At 39.9% G+C, this 16,863-nt stretch overlaps 1 protein-coding gene across 3 annotated transcripts in view; it reads right to left on the bottom strand.

Moving 5' to 3' along the window:
• PPEF1 (protein phosphatase with EF-hand domain 1) overlaps positions 1–16,863 on the bottom strand; it is a 108,802-nt gene that overhangs the window by 77,771 nt on the left and 14,168 nt on the right. For all 3 annotated transcript variants that reach the window (XM_058714002.1, XM_058714001.1, XM_058714003.1), the window contains one exon: positions 14,527–14,688. In XM_058714002.1, the coding sequence (XP_058569985.1) occupies positions 14,527–14,596 (70 nt within the window). In that variant the 5' untranslated portion in view covers positions 14,597–14,688. The remainder of the gene's footprint in view (positions 1–14,526; positions 14,689–16,863) is intronic.

The following is a 16,863-nucleotide window of genomic DNA, read 5'->3' as shown; positions in this document are numbered from 1 at the left end:
AAATGAGAGTTTATTTGACAGACAGTTCTTTAAACCGGAACCTTACATTCAGGACAATAAGGCATTTAAAGACTCTCTGCTTTTGAAAGTCTGCTGACAGAGGCCTCCTGAGGAGGCCCCAGGATGAGCAAATATTTAGTGTAACTTTAAGGGGCCTGACATCCAGTCAGGAAGAAAGAGAGGCGCAAGTGTGATAGAAGTCATTAAAATGAATTCAAATGAACTGGAAAGAGAACGAAGCAACTAGTAGCAAAAGGCTTTAAACAAGGGGGAAACCATCTCTTCCTTCAGCACTTCGAAGCATGATGACACTACAGTCTGGCTTAACTCTGGGACCGCAGTCTTCTTGGCTATTCTTGTTTACAACTATTCCACACCTGCCATCTGCTAGAGTGTGTGACTGTCATAGAGAGACTTCTAACTTCACTGGAGAAACGGCTCAAAGCACATGCCCAGTGGACATGAGATGGTCACAAAGTCTGCTTCTTGGGCAGCAAGCGAGACAAGAACCGTGTGAGGCTCACTCATCCGCGAACTCGGGCATCCCTGCACAGCATTCTTGTCCCTAGAGAGCATTCTTTTTTTTTTTTTTTTTCAGATGTTTATTTTTGAGACAGAGAGAGACAGAGTGTGAGCAGGGCAGGGGCAGAGAGAGAGGGAGACACAGAATCCGAAGCAGGCTCCAGGCTCCGAGCTGCCACCAGAGCCCGACGCGGGGTTTGAACTCACAGACCGTGAGATCATGACCTGAGCCAAAGTCGGACGCTTAACCGACTGAGCCACCCAGGCACCCCTGGAAGGCATTATTCTTCAGAGGGAAATGAGAGTAAAGCATGAGGCCCAGTCTCCAAATACTGACGGGCACTTTAAACAAAACCATCACTTTCCCTAAATGACAAGAGAGATCATAATTTTATCATTCTTGGAAACCTCTGGCGTTCCGGTCAGAGAAGGGCAAGAATTAGAGGTCTTTTCTTTGACTTTTTATTTACTCATGTGCTCACCCACCCAGCAACCCATCCACATGAGATAATAAAGAATAAATTTTGAATTGGTCATCTGGAGACTTCCATTTTGGTTCTGACTCAAGCAGGTGCCAACTGTGTAACTTTGAACAAATTGTTTAACCTCTCTGGTCCTCAGTCTCTCACGTGAACCGTGAGAACTTGGAATTATGTGATCTCTAAGATCCTCTCCAGTTCTGAAATATTCTAATTCATCCTTCTATTTTTTTTTTTTTTTTTTTTTTTTTTTTAGGGCCACAGCTTCAGCCTACCTACTACTGCACATTGCAAAGCTGAAAATAACCATTCAAGGACAAAATAGGGCAGGTACATGTGAACACTCAGCTTAGAAGCTTCTGGACAAAGAAGACAAATTCTAAAGGCTACTAAAACAACAATGACAACAACAAAACAACTGAATTATCCCTATAGAAAAATCCAAGTCAAGTCACTAACATCCTTGGCGTCTGCATCAAGAATTGTAGCAAAGTTTGCTAGCAAGTAGTCTGGGAACATTAAACACTTCACCCATCATTTCTCTTTTAAATTGCCTAGAGTCTGATTACTGTGTATGATCGGTTAAGTGGCTCAAGTGACAGCCAAGAGAAGATGGATAGAGATGGACGGGGAAGAAAGTGAAGACAAGCGTGGGCTGGGAGACAGAGACACATGGGAAGGGGCTAAGGTCCGGAGGTTTCAATGAAGATCAAGAGATCAGAACATGGGACAGTCATAAAGACTACAGAGGCACAACTGATGCGGGTGGCCACAGGGGCCAGGAAAGGGGAGTGAGCCTCTCAAGTAGAGTGAGGAAGGGGTGCTGGAGTTTAGGAGGTAAAGGAACTGAGACACCAGTGCATTTGGGCTTGTCCATGTTTACAGTGAAGCTACTCAAGATGATGCCAGGACGTGGTTCACGGAGTCTGCAATGGATGGAGAAGGGAGAAGAAGGGAAAACAAGCAAGAGCTAATAAACGGCATTCCCAAAGGGCAGAACCCTAGGCTGCGGCCACCACAGACTTAACAAACACATCTCAGGTTGCACAGGACTGGGATATTATTTGTTTACGTTTATTTGTTCATTTTGAGAGGGAGAGATTGAGGGAAAGAGAGAATCCCAAGCAGGCTCTGTGCTGACAGCACCCTGGTGCAGGGCTCGATCCCACGAACCATGAGATCATGACCTGAGCCAAAATCAAGAGTCAGATTAACTGACTGAGCCACGCGGGTGCCCCAGGACTGGAATATTCTTAACTTTTTCTCTGAAAGATTTTCAGACATATGGGGAAAGGTCAGAATAGTACAATTGTTAATATTTTGTCACATATGCATTCTCCTACTCTCTCTCTCTTGCTTCTCTCTCCACACATGCCTACCATTTCTTCAGTCTCCTTTATTCTAACACAATTCCTTAGCCTTTCTTTCTTTTTAATGACACTGAAATTTTTGAAGAGTACAGGCTAGTTATTTAAAATATCCCTCAGTTTGGACCTGTCTGTTATTTCCTCATGATTAGATTCAGGTTATATATTTGGGCAGGAATAAGTGAGGAGTCTTTCTCAAGTATGTTACATCAGAAGGCAGATGACGTTAATTTGTCTCATTACTGGTGATATGAACCTAGATTACTTGGTTAAACTGGAGTAAGGTAAAAGGGCCCACAGCGACCACCACCTGGCTAAGTGCAAACAGGCTCGTTAGGCGACGCTCCCCCAGGTGCCTGGGTGGCTCAGTGGGTTAGGCATCCAACTCTTGGTTTTGGCTCAGGTCATGATCCCACGGTTGGTGAGTTTGAGCCCCAGCTGGCAACGTGGAGCCTGCTCGGGATTCTCTGTCTCCCTTTCTCTCTGCCTCTCTCTCATGCTCTCTCTCTCTCTCAAAAATAAAATAAATCAACAAAAATCTTTTTTTTTAATTTTTTTTTTATTATTTATTTTTGAGAAACAGAGTGAGACAAAGCATGAGCGGGGGAGGGGCAGAGAGAGAAGGAGACACAGAATCTGAAGCAGGCTCCAGGCTCCGAGCTGTCAGCACAGAGCCTGACGCGGGGCTTGAACCCACGAACTGTGAGATCATGACCTGAGCCGAAGTTGGACACTCAACCAACCAGCCACCCAGGTGCCCCTAAAACAAAAATCTTAAAAAAAAAAAAAAAAAAAAAAAAGAACTTAAAAAAATATCCATAGGCCCTAGCTGACCAATGGACTACTTACGACTGAGCACAGGTACCAAAACAAAGGAAAATTCCATGTGTTCCCATACCTCCTCACCCTTCCCTCCTTAGCTACAGCCCCCCACCACTGCCTCCTGGCAGACCGTCTCTCCTTTGCTGCTCCTTGGCAGAATATTCAATAAACTTCATTTGCCTTTGCTCTGCCTCAAGTGACTTCTTTCACCACCAGACCCCACCCGATCGGATGGATCGCCCCACAGCGGCCACGTAAAATTCTCTACCGTAGATGTATTTATTTGCTCCCTCTTCACAATTAATAAACAATTTGCAGGAACATGCTTTAGGACTGTGTATATATTCTGTTCTCCAAAATATCCACGGATAATTTTTGCCCAAATCAATTCTTTCTATGGTAGGTGCAAAAATAGTGATTTTCGAACTCATTCCCTCTACATTTATTAGGATTCAGATTGTTAAATGCCCCATTTAAAGCCTTCTTTTATTCAACAGGGCAATGGAACAACACAAAGATTACACGAAGCCCATCTTATGGAAGTTTTCATAAGAACTGCAATCCTTGGCTACACCATAGTTCAGGAAAATATGAAGCTTTAGCCGTACGATAGCGAAATAATAAGCTAAATCAGTAAAACCACGAAAACGACAGTTTACAAGTAACCGTGAGCTCTCTATCATATGAGTTTCTGCCGATTTTGTAAAGAATCATTATCAGGAAGATCTCAATTTTTAAAAACTATTATATTTTTAATTATGTAAGAAATTTAGCTATGTAAAAGTACTACTAGCATTTTAAATTATTGAAAAATTTTCTCATAGGAAATATGTTCTATTCAACAATTCAATCATGACCTCTAATCCTCACTCGGAAAAAAAAAATTAAATGTCTTGACTGCAATTCTGTTTTATGTCTCCCCTGTTATTAATTACTAATCTGAGTTATATTGCCACATTCATTCACCCAAGGTCAAATACGATCAGCATTAAATTTTTGCCTTTTGCAGCTGCTGAAAAGATAAGGCAATATAATATAAAGCCATAATTGTGTAAGAAAAGTGTTCTGATTACAGGAAATAACTGGCAAGTGGGCCTCAGGTAATGCCCTTTCTTATACTCCGTTGAAATATGTCTCTTTGTAACAGGATTTTCTAACAATTAACAGGATCCAACTAAAAGCTGGCTCCTTTGTGAATTGTCTAGTCAAGGCTAGAAGCTGGTAGAAAGCATTTAAATGGGGGAGGTGGGACTTCATCCTCTTCCGGTAATACTTTCTAACCCCCAAGAGCTCATGATTCTAGAGCGGGTCTCTAAATAGTCCGTGGCAGAGTCTCATAATACTTAACATTTCTAAAAGTAGAGGTGGATTAGTCACACAGCGAATAAACAAAAAATAGGAAGATGCATTTAATAGGTGTGAAAAATGAAAAGGATGTTTGGTTTTTGTGTGCCTGTTTCATACAGGCAATAAATGTGTTTGTAGTACCATTCCTATATAAACCTCAAGACCCACACATTATCATAGCAAAAAGTGAACAATTAACTAAAAATTATTATTGAAAGGGATCATAGGGGCGCCTGGGTGGCTCAGTCGGTTAAGCGGCCGACTTCGGCTCAGGTCATGATCTGGCGGTCCGTGAGTTCAAGCCCCGCGTCGGACTCTGTGCTGACCGCTCAGAGCCTGGAGCCCGTTTCAGATTCTGTGTCTCCCTCTCTCTGACCCTCCCCCGTTCATGCTCTGTCTCTCTCTGTCTCAAAAATAAATAAATGTTAAAAAAAAAAAAAAAGAAAGGGATCACTTTCAGATTCTGTGTCTCCCTCTCTCTGACCCTCCCCCGTTCATGCTCTGTCTCTCTCTGTCTCAAAAGTAAATAAACGTAAAAAAAAAAAAAAGAAAAAGAAAGAAAGGGAAAGGGACCACTTTCAGATGCAGAAAGTGGTCTCCTTCCACAAAGAAAAGTACTTGTTTAAAATGATTCCCTAAACTCTGTGCTGACAGCATGAAGCCTACTTGGGATTCCCTCTCTCCCTCTCTCTCTCCGCCCCTCCCCTGTGTGCTTGCTCTCTCTCTCTCTCTCTCTCAAAGTAAATAAATAAACATTAAAAAAAAAAAAAAAAGATTCTCTAAGGGGCGCCTGGCTGGCTTAGTCAGTAGAGCATGTAACTCTTGATCTCAGGGTCATGAGTACAAGCCCCATGTTGGGCGTGAAGCCTACCTTACAATAAATAAAATAAAATAAATAAAATAAAAAATAAAATAAAATAAAATAAAATAAAATAAAATAAAATAAAATAAAATAAAATTCCCTAAGAGAACTCTTATCGTGATGAGCACTGAGTATATAGAATTGTTGAATCGCTATATTGTGCACCTGAAACTAACATAACACTATATGTTAATTATCCTGGGAGTTTAAATTGATTGAATTGGTTAATTAAATAAAATGTAATGATTCCCAACTGATGCCAACAAACCAGGGGTATAGTATATGATACAGGCTGAAAATGAAGATTTGGCAATTTTGACATACTGATGATAATGAAAGCCATGAGAGTAAAGTTACTGAAGGAGAGCATTTGAGTGACAAAGTAAAAGGCCCGAGAGGAACCCAGAGGAACCCTAATATTTAAAAGTTGGGAGAAAGTGGAGCCCTTATAAACAGTTCAGAGACACAAGGACAACCAGGAGAATGGGCCGAAGCCAAGGGCCATGAGTGCAAGAGTGCCGAGTACTGCCAGGAAACCAAGCAAAATAAGAACTAAAAATGGTCCAGTGGGCTTCAAGGGCATTCAAGAACTTGTCAAAATCATTTTCCGTGGGACGGAATGAACCACGAGAAGGTGGGAGACAGCACTGTGAACGTCCCCTTCAGGAACAAGCTCTGAGAGGGAGGAGAGTCAGTGGAGGGAACCAGAGGGAAAGGGAAGGCCTTTCTTCCAAAGGGAAAGGAAAAAAACAGTTACAAAAGGCCATTTTGGACAATGAGGAAATTCTGACTATGAACTCTATGTTCAACAATATTAATCCACCAATGCTACAATTTTTTTCAGTGTGATACAGTATTACAGTTATATAAAAGAAAAACCCTCTTTTTAGGACACTCATGCTAAGTATATAGAGGTTAATATCATAATGTCTACAGTTTTGCTGTCAAATGGAGAAGGCACAGGAGACGGAGAAAGGGAAGGAAGGGAGAGCGGGAGAGAGAAAATGGTAAAGGGTTACAAGCTGGTGAACCCAGCTGACGGGGATGTGGGTGTTCGCTGTATTAACCTTCCATCTTCTCTCTGTAGGTCTGCAATTTCTAAAGATAAGAAGTTGGGGGTAAAGTAAAACAGAACGACATGAAGGGAAAAAAACGTACCCAAACCCAAAGAAAAGGAAAAAAAGAGGAAAGGCACGTGAGCACGTTAAGAGTGTTAATACGGTAGCAGCTAAGGGAGTAAGCAACACAAGGGGGAAATGAATACCCCCACCCCTCCACAGGTACCCGCAGCTATAGAGCATATTGATGGTCTTTGGGTGGCAAGAACTTTAAAGAGCATCTCATCTGATGTCCCATTTCACTGAGGAGGAAGATGAGGGACATCCCAGCTCACAGAGATTTCTGCTATACCTCACGATGCCAATAAAGACTGCTTGGTGGCAGTTATGAAAGAAAATCCAACAGTAACAAGAACGGCAAAGGCCCCTCTAAACTTGCAGAAAACTCCTCAGAGATCAACAAAGATAAAGGAAACAATGTCATTGATATTTCTTCCATGAAGGCCCCAAATTTAAATATACAGCATTGCAAAGGACTTAACTTTGGGAATGTGGAGGTGGTAGATACAGGGCTGGGGGTGGAAGGAGGGGATCTCTCAGGCAGCTGCGAATGGCTTGCTCATTAGATTTTTAAACAATAAATAAACTAGACGTTATTCCAAGAACTAAAGAAATATTTGGTTTACTAGTTAGTATTTTTAAACTTTTAAGTAAAAATAAAGAACAAATATTTTTTAAAAGAACAATCTCCATTAGAGAAAATTTCCATTTCTCATAGCTTAAAGCATCCAAGTGCCCAGCCAAAAACGCTACATAGCCTTTGTAGGCTCCTCAGCACTTAAGGGAAAGGAATAAATGCATTTCTAAGTGGTTTCCAGGGAAGAAATAAAAGAAAATAAATCATCGTGTCCTCAGAGTATTCCGTGGGGGAAGAAAAGGCAACAGATTATTAATTCAAAATACATCAATATAAAATTTTAAGGATAAAGCGAAGCTCAGGAGAATGAAATTGCAATGTTTCATTTCCATTTTTTTGATAAATGCCTATTTTACAAGTCAGGGCAGCACATCCAGAGGGGCATGGACTTTGGAATCTGTCAGAGCTGGTCCCGATTCAGGTGAACTAGGACATGACTTTGGACAGTTCTTTCATCCAGGTTCAGCCTCCTCATCTAGAACAGGAAACTAATCAAAGCTTCCTCCAAGAGTTTTGCAGAGAAATAGAAATAACGAAAGTAGTAGGCAATCAACATAAATGACAGCTACGATTGTTCCCTTCCCCGTTGCATATCACAAAAGAAGCGAAAGAATAATAATACAGCATTGATGCTACTTCTCTACATGCAAGGTAGATAGCCCACAAGAAGGGGTAGCCTCGACTTTATATGTGGGTTACTTTTCCTCCAAAATGCCATGATACACTAGGAGGCAGAGTTCTGTATTGAGGCCGAATGACCAAAGTGGGAGGGAAAAGCCCTTCACTCTAGTCAGACCATGAGAAACAGGACGCAAGCCCTCACCCGGGCTCTGCCACTTACTAGCTATGTGTCTGTCCTTAAGCAAATCACTTTGCCTCGCAAAGCCTTGGTTTCCTTTTTTGACAAATTGAGAACAACCCTTCACAGCCTGTAGAGATCAAATGTATATGAAGGGGCCCATCCAACTATAAGAGCACTATGCAAATAAAAGGTACTTTGTGGGGGCGCCTGGGTGGCTCAGTCGGTTAAGCGGCCGACTTCGGCTCAGGTCATGATCTCGCGGTCCGTGAGTTCGAGCCCCGCGTCGGGCTCTGTGCTGACCGCTCAGAGCCTGGAGCCTGTTTCCGATTCTGTGTCTCCCCCTCTCTGACCCTCCCCCGTTCATGGTCTCTCTCTCTGTCTCAAAAATAAATAAATGTTAAAAAAAAAAAAAAAAAGGTACTTTGTAGGAGTAAATTTAATTAAAGTTAGTTTCCAAGAGCATCGACATTGGGAGGAACCGTAGAAGGGTGTGACGGTTGATGGCAAAAAACCCACTGTACTCAGAACTCCTTGGGTTCAAACCCCAACTCTGGCAGTGGTTAGTAATCTGACCCCGAAAAGTACTCACTCGCGGAGCGTGAGAGCCTCTTCAGACTACACAAAAAAAGAATAGTAACGCTTGACTCAGGTTTACTGCAAGGATTAAATAAAAAGTATGCAGAATATTGTGAACACTCTCTAGAATATAGTTAGTAATCAGGAAATAATAGCTATCATTTTCTATCAAGAGCTTTCAAAACATTCATAACCCTTAACACAATAAGTTCGTATCTAATCACCTGAATATGGGAATAATCCAAAGTAAGGAAAAACACTACATAAAGAAATTCTTCTAAGTACTGTTTATATTAGTGAAAAAAAAGGTCCCATGTTAGAGGAATAATTAAGAATATGATGATTGAAGAATTATATGATGATTCATATAATTAAGAATATGAGCCACCTGGGTGGCTCAGTTGGTTAAGCGTCTGACTTCGGCTCAGGTCATGATCTCACGGCTCATGAGTTCAAGCCCTGAATGGGGCTCTGTGCTGACAGCTCAGAGCCTGGAGCCTGCTTTGGATTCTCTGTCTCCCTCTCTCTCTGCCCCTCTCCCGCTCACACTCTGTCTCTCTCTCTCTCTCTTTCTCTCTCTCTCTCTCAAAAATAAATAAACATTAAAAAAAAGAATATGATGATCTATCCATTAAATGAAATGTTTAGTAATGGTTAAAATGTTTACAAAGCATTTATAACAACTTGAGAGATGTTTATATAACAATTTCTTAGTGCCAAAAGCAAGGCTACAAAAAATTAATGTTTAGGATGATCAAAAACCTACACTATACCAAAAAAAAATAAAACTGGAAAGAAACTATCAAAATGTTAACAGTTGTTGTCTCTGGGTAGTGGAGTGAGGAATATTAATTATTTCCAAATGCTTTTCTATATTTTACAGTATTTCTAAATGAGAAAAACTTTTTATGGATAAATATAAGTAAATACCGTTGCTTCAGTTTTCAGCAGATTTATTATTACAAAGTCAGAATAAACATTGACTAATATATTCAACAAGAGATAATGGAAGAATAAAAAAACTATAAGGGAATACTTTGACAAGTATATGCTAATAAAGTAAATAGCTTAGATGAAATAGGCAAATTCTTAGGACACAAAATGCTGAAAATGACTCAAAAAGAAATAGAAAATCTGAATAGATCCATAACAAAAGTAGAAGTAATCAAAAAACTACCCACAAAGAAAGGCCCATGTTCAGCTTTATTTATTGATTTATTGATTTATTTAGAGAGAGAGAGAGAGAGAGAGAGTGCACAAGTGGGGGAGAGAGGCAGAGGGAGGGAGAGAGAGAGAGAGAGAAAATCCATGTTGAGCATGGAGCCCAATGTGGGGCTTGATCCCATGACCCTGGGATCATGACCTGAGCTGAAATCAAGAGTTGGATGTTCAACTGACTGAGCCACCCAGGAGCCCCTCTACCAAACAGTTAAAGAATTAATATCAATTCTTCACAAGCTCTTCTAAAAGATGGAAGAGAAGAAGGAATTGCAACTCATTCTATGAGGCTAGTATTACCCTGATATCAAAACCACACAAAGACATCCCAGGGAAAAAAAACTATAGACCAATACCTTTTATGAATATAGATGCAAGAGTCATTAACAAGACACTAGCAAACTGAATCCAGCAACATATAAAAAGTATTATTATACACCGTGACCAAGTGGGATTTATCTCAGGAATGCAAAATTGGTTCAACATCTGAAATTCCATTAATGTATACTGTATCATAGAACAAAGGGCAAAAACTACATGATCGTTTCAATACATGCAGATAAAGCATTTGACAAAATTACACACCACTTCTTAATAAAATAATAAAAGCAATCAATAAACTAGGAATAGGAGTGAACTTCCTCAACCTGATAAAGAGTATCCTGGAGAAAGGCACAGCTACTATCATACTTAAAGGTGAAAGACTGAATGCTTTCCTCTATGATCAGGAACAAGACAAGGATGTGTATTCATGAATTTCTATTCAACAGTAAGAGAGGGTCTAGTCAGGAAAATTATGCAAGAAAATGAAATCAAAGGCATAGAATAGAAAGGAAGAAGTAAAACTATCTCTATTAGCAGATGACACAGTTTGTAAATAGAAAATCCTAAGGAATCAACCAAAGTCTTGGGATACAAGATCAATATACAAAAAGCAATTGTTTTTCTATACACCTGCAATGAACAATCCAAAAATGAAATTAATAAAGCAATTCCATTTTGTAATAGCATTCAAAAGAATAGAGTACTTGGGGTAAATTTAACAAAGGAAGTATAAAATGTAAATTCTGAATGCAAAAAATAGCGTTGAAAGAAATTAAAGACCTAAATAAATGGGAAGACATTCCATGTTCATGGATCAGTAGATGTAACTGTTAAGCTGGCAGTACTCCCCAGATTGATCTACAGATTCAATGCAAGCCCCATCAACATTTCAGATGGCTTCTTTTGAGAAACTGACAAACTGATCCTAAGAGTCATATGGAAGTACGAGGGACCTGGAAAGCCAAAACAACCTTGAGAAAGAAACAAAGGTAAAGGACTCAGAATCCCAATTTCAAAACTTTCTGCAAAAGCTACAATAATCAAGACAGTGTGGTATTGGCATAAGGAGACACATAGATCAATGGAATAGAATTCAGAGTGCAGAAATAAACCCTCATATTTACAGTCCATTGATTTTTGATAAGAGTGCCAGGACTATTCAATGGAGAAAGAACAGTCTTTTCAACAAATGGTCGTGGGGTGACTGGATATCCACATGCAAAGAATAAATTTGTACCTCTACCTCATACCATATATGAAAATCAACTCAAAATGTATCAAAAACCTAAATGTAAGAGCTAAAAATATAAAACTCTTAGAAGAAAACATAACCATAAATAATCTTGGCTTTGGCAATGGATTCTTTGTTATGATACCAAAAAACAAGCAACCAAAGAAAAAAATAAATTGGACTTTATCAAAATTACAAAACCTTTCTGCTTCAAAGGATATCATCAAGAAAGTGAGAAGACAGCCCACTAAATGAAAGAAAACATTTGCAAATCATATACTTGATAAAGAACTTCTAACTGGAACATATAAAGAATTCTTACAACAAAACAATATAAAAACAAATGACACAACTAAAAATGGACAAATGATCTGAATAGACATTTTTCCAGAGATCTACAAACGGCGAATGGGGTGCCTGTGTGGCTCAGTCAGTTAAGTGTCCAACTCTTGACTTCAGCTCAGGTCATGATCTCACCGTTGGGCTCTCTCTGTGCTGACCGTGTAGAACCTGCTTGGGATTCTCTTTCTCTCCCTCTCTCTCTGCCCCGCCCCTACTCATGCTCTCTCTCTCTCTCTCTCTCTCTCTCAAAATAAATAAACTTTAAAAAAAAAAAGACATTTTACAAATGGCTAATAAACACATGACAAGATGCTCAATATCATTAGTCATTAGGGAAATGCAAATGAAGACCATAATGAACTACCATTTCATACCCACTAGGATGGGTATAATCAGAAGGACAGACAAGTGTTGCAAAGGATGTGAAAAAATTGGAACCATCATAGGCTGCTGGTGGAAATGCAGAACGATGCAGGCACTTGGGAAAACAGTTTGGAAGTTTCTCAAAATGTTAAACATTGAGCCACCATATGACCCAGCAATTCTGCTCCTAGGTATATACCCAAGAGCACTGAAAACATCTGTTGACACTGTAACTTGTACACGAATGCTCATAGTAGCATTGTTCATAATATAAAAAAAATAGAAACAACCCAAATGCCCACCAACTGATGAATGGGTGAGTGTGCATATTCCTACAATGGAATACTATTCAACAATTAAAAGGAATGACATTCTGAGTCATGCTACAACATGAACTTTGAAAACATTATGATGAATGAAAGAAATCAGAGAAAAAAGACTCCATATGATCTGATTACATTTATATGAAATGTCCGGGAAGAGTCCGAATCTATAGAGACGGAAAGGAGATTAGTGATTGCCTAGGGCTGGGGAGGTAGGGGGTAGGGGAGTCACTGCTAATGGTTTGGGGGAAGGATATGAGAATGTTCTAAAATTGATAGTCGCGATGGTTGTACAGCTCTGTGAACATACTAAAAACCGGTGAATTAGACGCTTTAACCTGGTGAGTTGTGTGGCATGTGAATGATATCTCAATAAAACTGCTCTTTTTAAAAAGCAATGCAGGAAAACAGCTTGACATTTCCTCAAAAAGTTATACACAGAATTACCGAAAGACCTGGCAATTTCACTCCTAGGTATATACCCCCAAAGAACTGAGAACAGGGACTCAAACAAGTACACGTACATTCATGTTCAAAGCAGCACTATTCACAGTAGCCAAAGAGGTGGAAATAACTCAAATGTCCATCCACAAAGGAATGGACACACAAAATGTGGTCTCAACGTACAATGAAATACTATCCAGCCTTAAAAAGGAATGAAGTATGAAAGATGCTACAATCTGGATGCTAAGTGAAAGGGGGCAGAAGGTACATTGTATATGTGACATATCCAGGATAGGTACGTTCACAGAGGCAGAATATAGACGGGTGGTTGTCAGGGGCTGAAAGGAGAGAGAAATTGGGAGAAACTGCTTAATATAAAAGGGGTTTTGCTTTGGAGTGATGGAAATGTTTGCAACTAGAGAGAAGGGCAGTTACACAACTTTGTGACTGTACCCAATGCCACTGAAATGTTCCCTTTAAAATGATTAATTTTATGTTATGTGCATTTCACCTCGGTAGTTTATTTAAAAGAAAAACCAATCCAAAAATCTAAAGTAATATTTCCATTTACCTGCAACATTTTAAAAGTTGAGAAGTATTTCAAAAAGAGAGAACTCACTGTTAGGAGTTTGGCTTGGCCTTTTTGTTTGTTTAACCTAAGAAATTTGGCGAAATTTAAAGAACTCTATGTAATCCTACATATAAAAAGATAATTACTCGCTTTACTCTCTTATGGTAAATTATGACCATGGAATTAGCTCAGTTGGAGCTTTTGAAAGATTTACAGATTTGAAAGAGTTAGTACATCTCCCTACTGTGGGAGATCGGTTTTGCTAACTCACGGAGCAGAACAGCATTTGATTCCCAAGAGAAAACATCACATGCTAATTAGTAGAGAATACTCTGCATCCTAAACTGTCCATCTTAAGCCTGAGTGAACTTCCAAAAGCAACATGTGGAAGAGGAATTGGGAAAATTATCTATAACCTAGACACCAGAGGAATGGAGCGTGAGAGTGAATAATTCACATAATCTTCCCAGTTTGTTTGTTCTTTAAGTTGCTTGTGGAAACTATGTCTCTTAAACACTCAAGTGAGTTGCAACTTGGTAGGTATGAGAACCTCAGTATGAAATAAACAAAGGGAATACTTAAGCCTCTAATTATATAGGGGTCTTGGGGGGCATGTCATGTATTTAGAAACAACACCCTTTTGGGGAAGGAGATGATCTTGCATTTCCCAAACTCTACCTGGAATATTCTAAAAACATGGGGGCAAATCTCATGAAGTTCTGTGTTGAATAGCTATAAAAAATAATCCGATCACTGAGTTACAAACTCTAATAAAAAGTCAACGATGCCACTAAACACCACATAGGTATGGATACAGCTATTTATAAGCATATCGAATAAACAGAGGTAAATGCACAGAGACTTTCTTGTTCCCTGCCACAGAGTTTTAAATTGAGATTTTATATTGGTCCATTTTCAGCTGAAATCAAATCAAACATAAACTCTCTCTTAGAAAATACTTCACGGCACATCATAAATTCAGAGCTACATCTTCCTAAGTTATGCCAATGTTTAACCTTCGGCTCAAGTGATGGTGCCTTGTGCACCACCACACCGGGCTGGCGGCTGGAGGGGCAAGTGACTCGACGGGGGAAGGGGAGAGGGCGAATCCGGTGCACTCGGGCTCCCCGTTCATTCACAAAGACAGGCACCCCCACCCCACCCCCGCTGGCACTCACCTTGCTCAGATCTCGTGTCTTTCACAGACGAAGTGCCACAGCCCATGTCTTCTAAATTATGTGTGCTCATGAATTTAACTTCTCATTCCAAAACAGTGTGAAACGTGTGTCCCTTTATGCTGCGAGGAGCCACTCCTGGCTGACCCGCCTCAGTCAGAGATCCTGATGAGGAAGGCACAAGAGGGAGGGAGGGGGAGAGGGAAGCGCCCGTTAACAGCAAGGTATCTAAGGGCTTCTCGGCAGGATTCATTTTATGCTTCTTCTCAACTGCTGTTCATCATGTGATGTGGAAAGTGATCAGACATAATCTAATCCTGGTGCATTTTCCAAAACACAGCAGCCGCACCGGAGCAACCATAGATTGCTTTTCTGCTACACATAAATTATATTCCCCCCCCCACCCCCGTCTAGGTCAGATCAAGGTCTATATAAAATAAAGCATCAAAAATGGAAAGAGAAATGGAAATGTAAGAGCGTACAATTTTCTAATTGAAATACGGGGAATGGGATATGAAGGAGCTGATAGAATTTAACTGTTTTAGTTTTAAGTTCATAATTAAATCTATTTGGGTTTTTAAAAACACAGATTGGAGATGATGAGACAAAACAACATATTTAAAAACCTGTGCCAAAATTCAAATCAAAGTGAGTTCCTCAACACTGTTTCTCAGAACCGGTTGGAAAGCTTGTTTTAAAAAAAGAGGCCGAAGGCCTCCCCCCCCCCACCCCCACCCCCTGACTAGAGTTCCAGAATCAGGGAGAGTGCCCTTTATGTTTGTTTGTGGGTTTTGTTCTTTCTTTCTCTTTCTTTCTTTCTTTCTTTCTTTCTTTCTTTCTTTCTTTCTTTCTTTCTTCCTTTCTTTCTTTCTTCCTTTCTTTCTTTCTTTCTTTCTTTTTCTCTTTCTTTCTTTCTTTCTTTCTTTCTTTCTTTCTTTCTTTCTTTCTCTTTTTAAGGTAGCTCTATGCCCAAGGTGGGGCTTGAACTCAGGACCCCAGAAATCAAGAGTCAAGTGGCAAGCTCTACCTACTGAGCTGGCCAGGTGCCCCTGGGGGGAGTGCCCTTTTGAAACAAGCCAAAACGGATTTTAGTGTCCCTCCTCGTGATTGTTTTGGGTGATGCTGCCTTTATTTTGTATTGCTCCAAACCAGCCTGATCGAATCTATCTGCATTTCTTGATAGGAACAAGGTCAAAAAACAACTGACTTGGGACCCTACCAGGCACAACTATTTTTCCATTAGCAGTATGCTAAAAGCTTGAAAATTTTGACTCAACTAAAGAAAGAGAAAAATGAACAAAATACCTGAATTATGGAAATATCATTAAAACGATAATAACCTTAATAAACAGATATTCTGATCAGAGCGCGGCCTAATTCTTTTATGTATTGAAATAGTTAACCCTAGTCAACGTTGGGGTAGCTCCAAATTTGACAGGCACTTCTATCCGGTCTTTCTTACCTACATCATGGATAAAAAATGTTAACAAGGTCAGCTCCAAGGGCATTCCACTCCAGCCCGTTCTCCAGGGTCCCTGAAGATCCATTACATTCATACTCTCTGAACATATCTGTTCAGTCAGGTGGTAAATCCACCCATTGCAACTATTATCTTATTTATCTATGAGGCATCCTGGGAAATTTTGCTAAAAATTTTCATGAAATTAAGATATATACTTTGACACATTGACATTCGGGACTATCCCAGCCCCAGAAGAAGAAAACAGGAGGAGGAAGAGAAGGAGGAGGAGGAAATCAGTTTGGCATGATTTTAAATAACAGAATCATAGAAGTTTAAAACTGGGAGGGACCTCTAAAATTACCTAGAAATTGGGAATGCAAACTGGTTCAGCCACTCCAGAAAACAGTATGGAGGTTCCTCAAAAAATTAAAAATAGAACTACCCTACGACCCACCAATTGCACTATTAGGCATTTATCCAAGGGATACAGGGATGCTGTTTCAAAGGGGCACATGCACCCCCATGTTTATAGCAGCACTGTTAGCAATAGCCAAAGTATGGAAAGAGCCCAAATGTCCATCGATGGATGAATGCATAAAGATGTGGTATATATATACAATGGAGTATTACTTGGCAATCAAAAAGAATGAAATCTTGCCATTTGCAGCTACGTGGATGGAACTGGAGGGTATTATGCTAAGGGAAATGAGTCAGAGAAAGACAAAAATCATATGACTTCACTCATATGAGTACTTTAAGAGACAAAACAGACGAACATAAGGGAAGGGAAGCAAAACTCATATAAAAACAGAGAGGGGGACAAAACAGAAGAGACTCTTAAATATGCAGAACAAACAGAGGGTTACCAAGGGGTTGTG

The sequence above is a fragment of the Neofelis nebulosa genome, chromosome X, assembly GCF_028018385.1.
Source record: "Neofelis nebulosa isolate mNeoNeb1 chromosome X, mNeoNeb1.pri, whole genome shotgun sequence".
NCBI classification, from domain to species: domain Eukaryota; kingdom Metazoa; phylum Chordata; class Mammalia; order Carnivora; family Felidae; genus Neofelis; species Neofelis nebulosa.
This window is presented reverse-complemented; position numbering and strand designations above follow the sequence as displayed.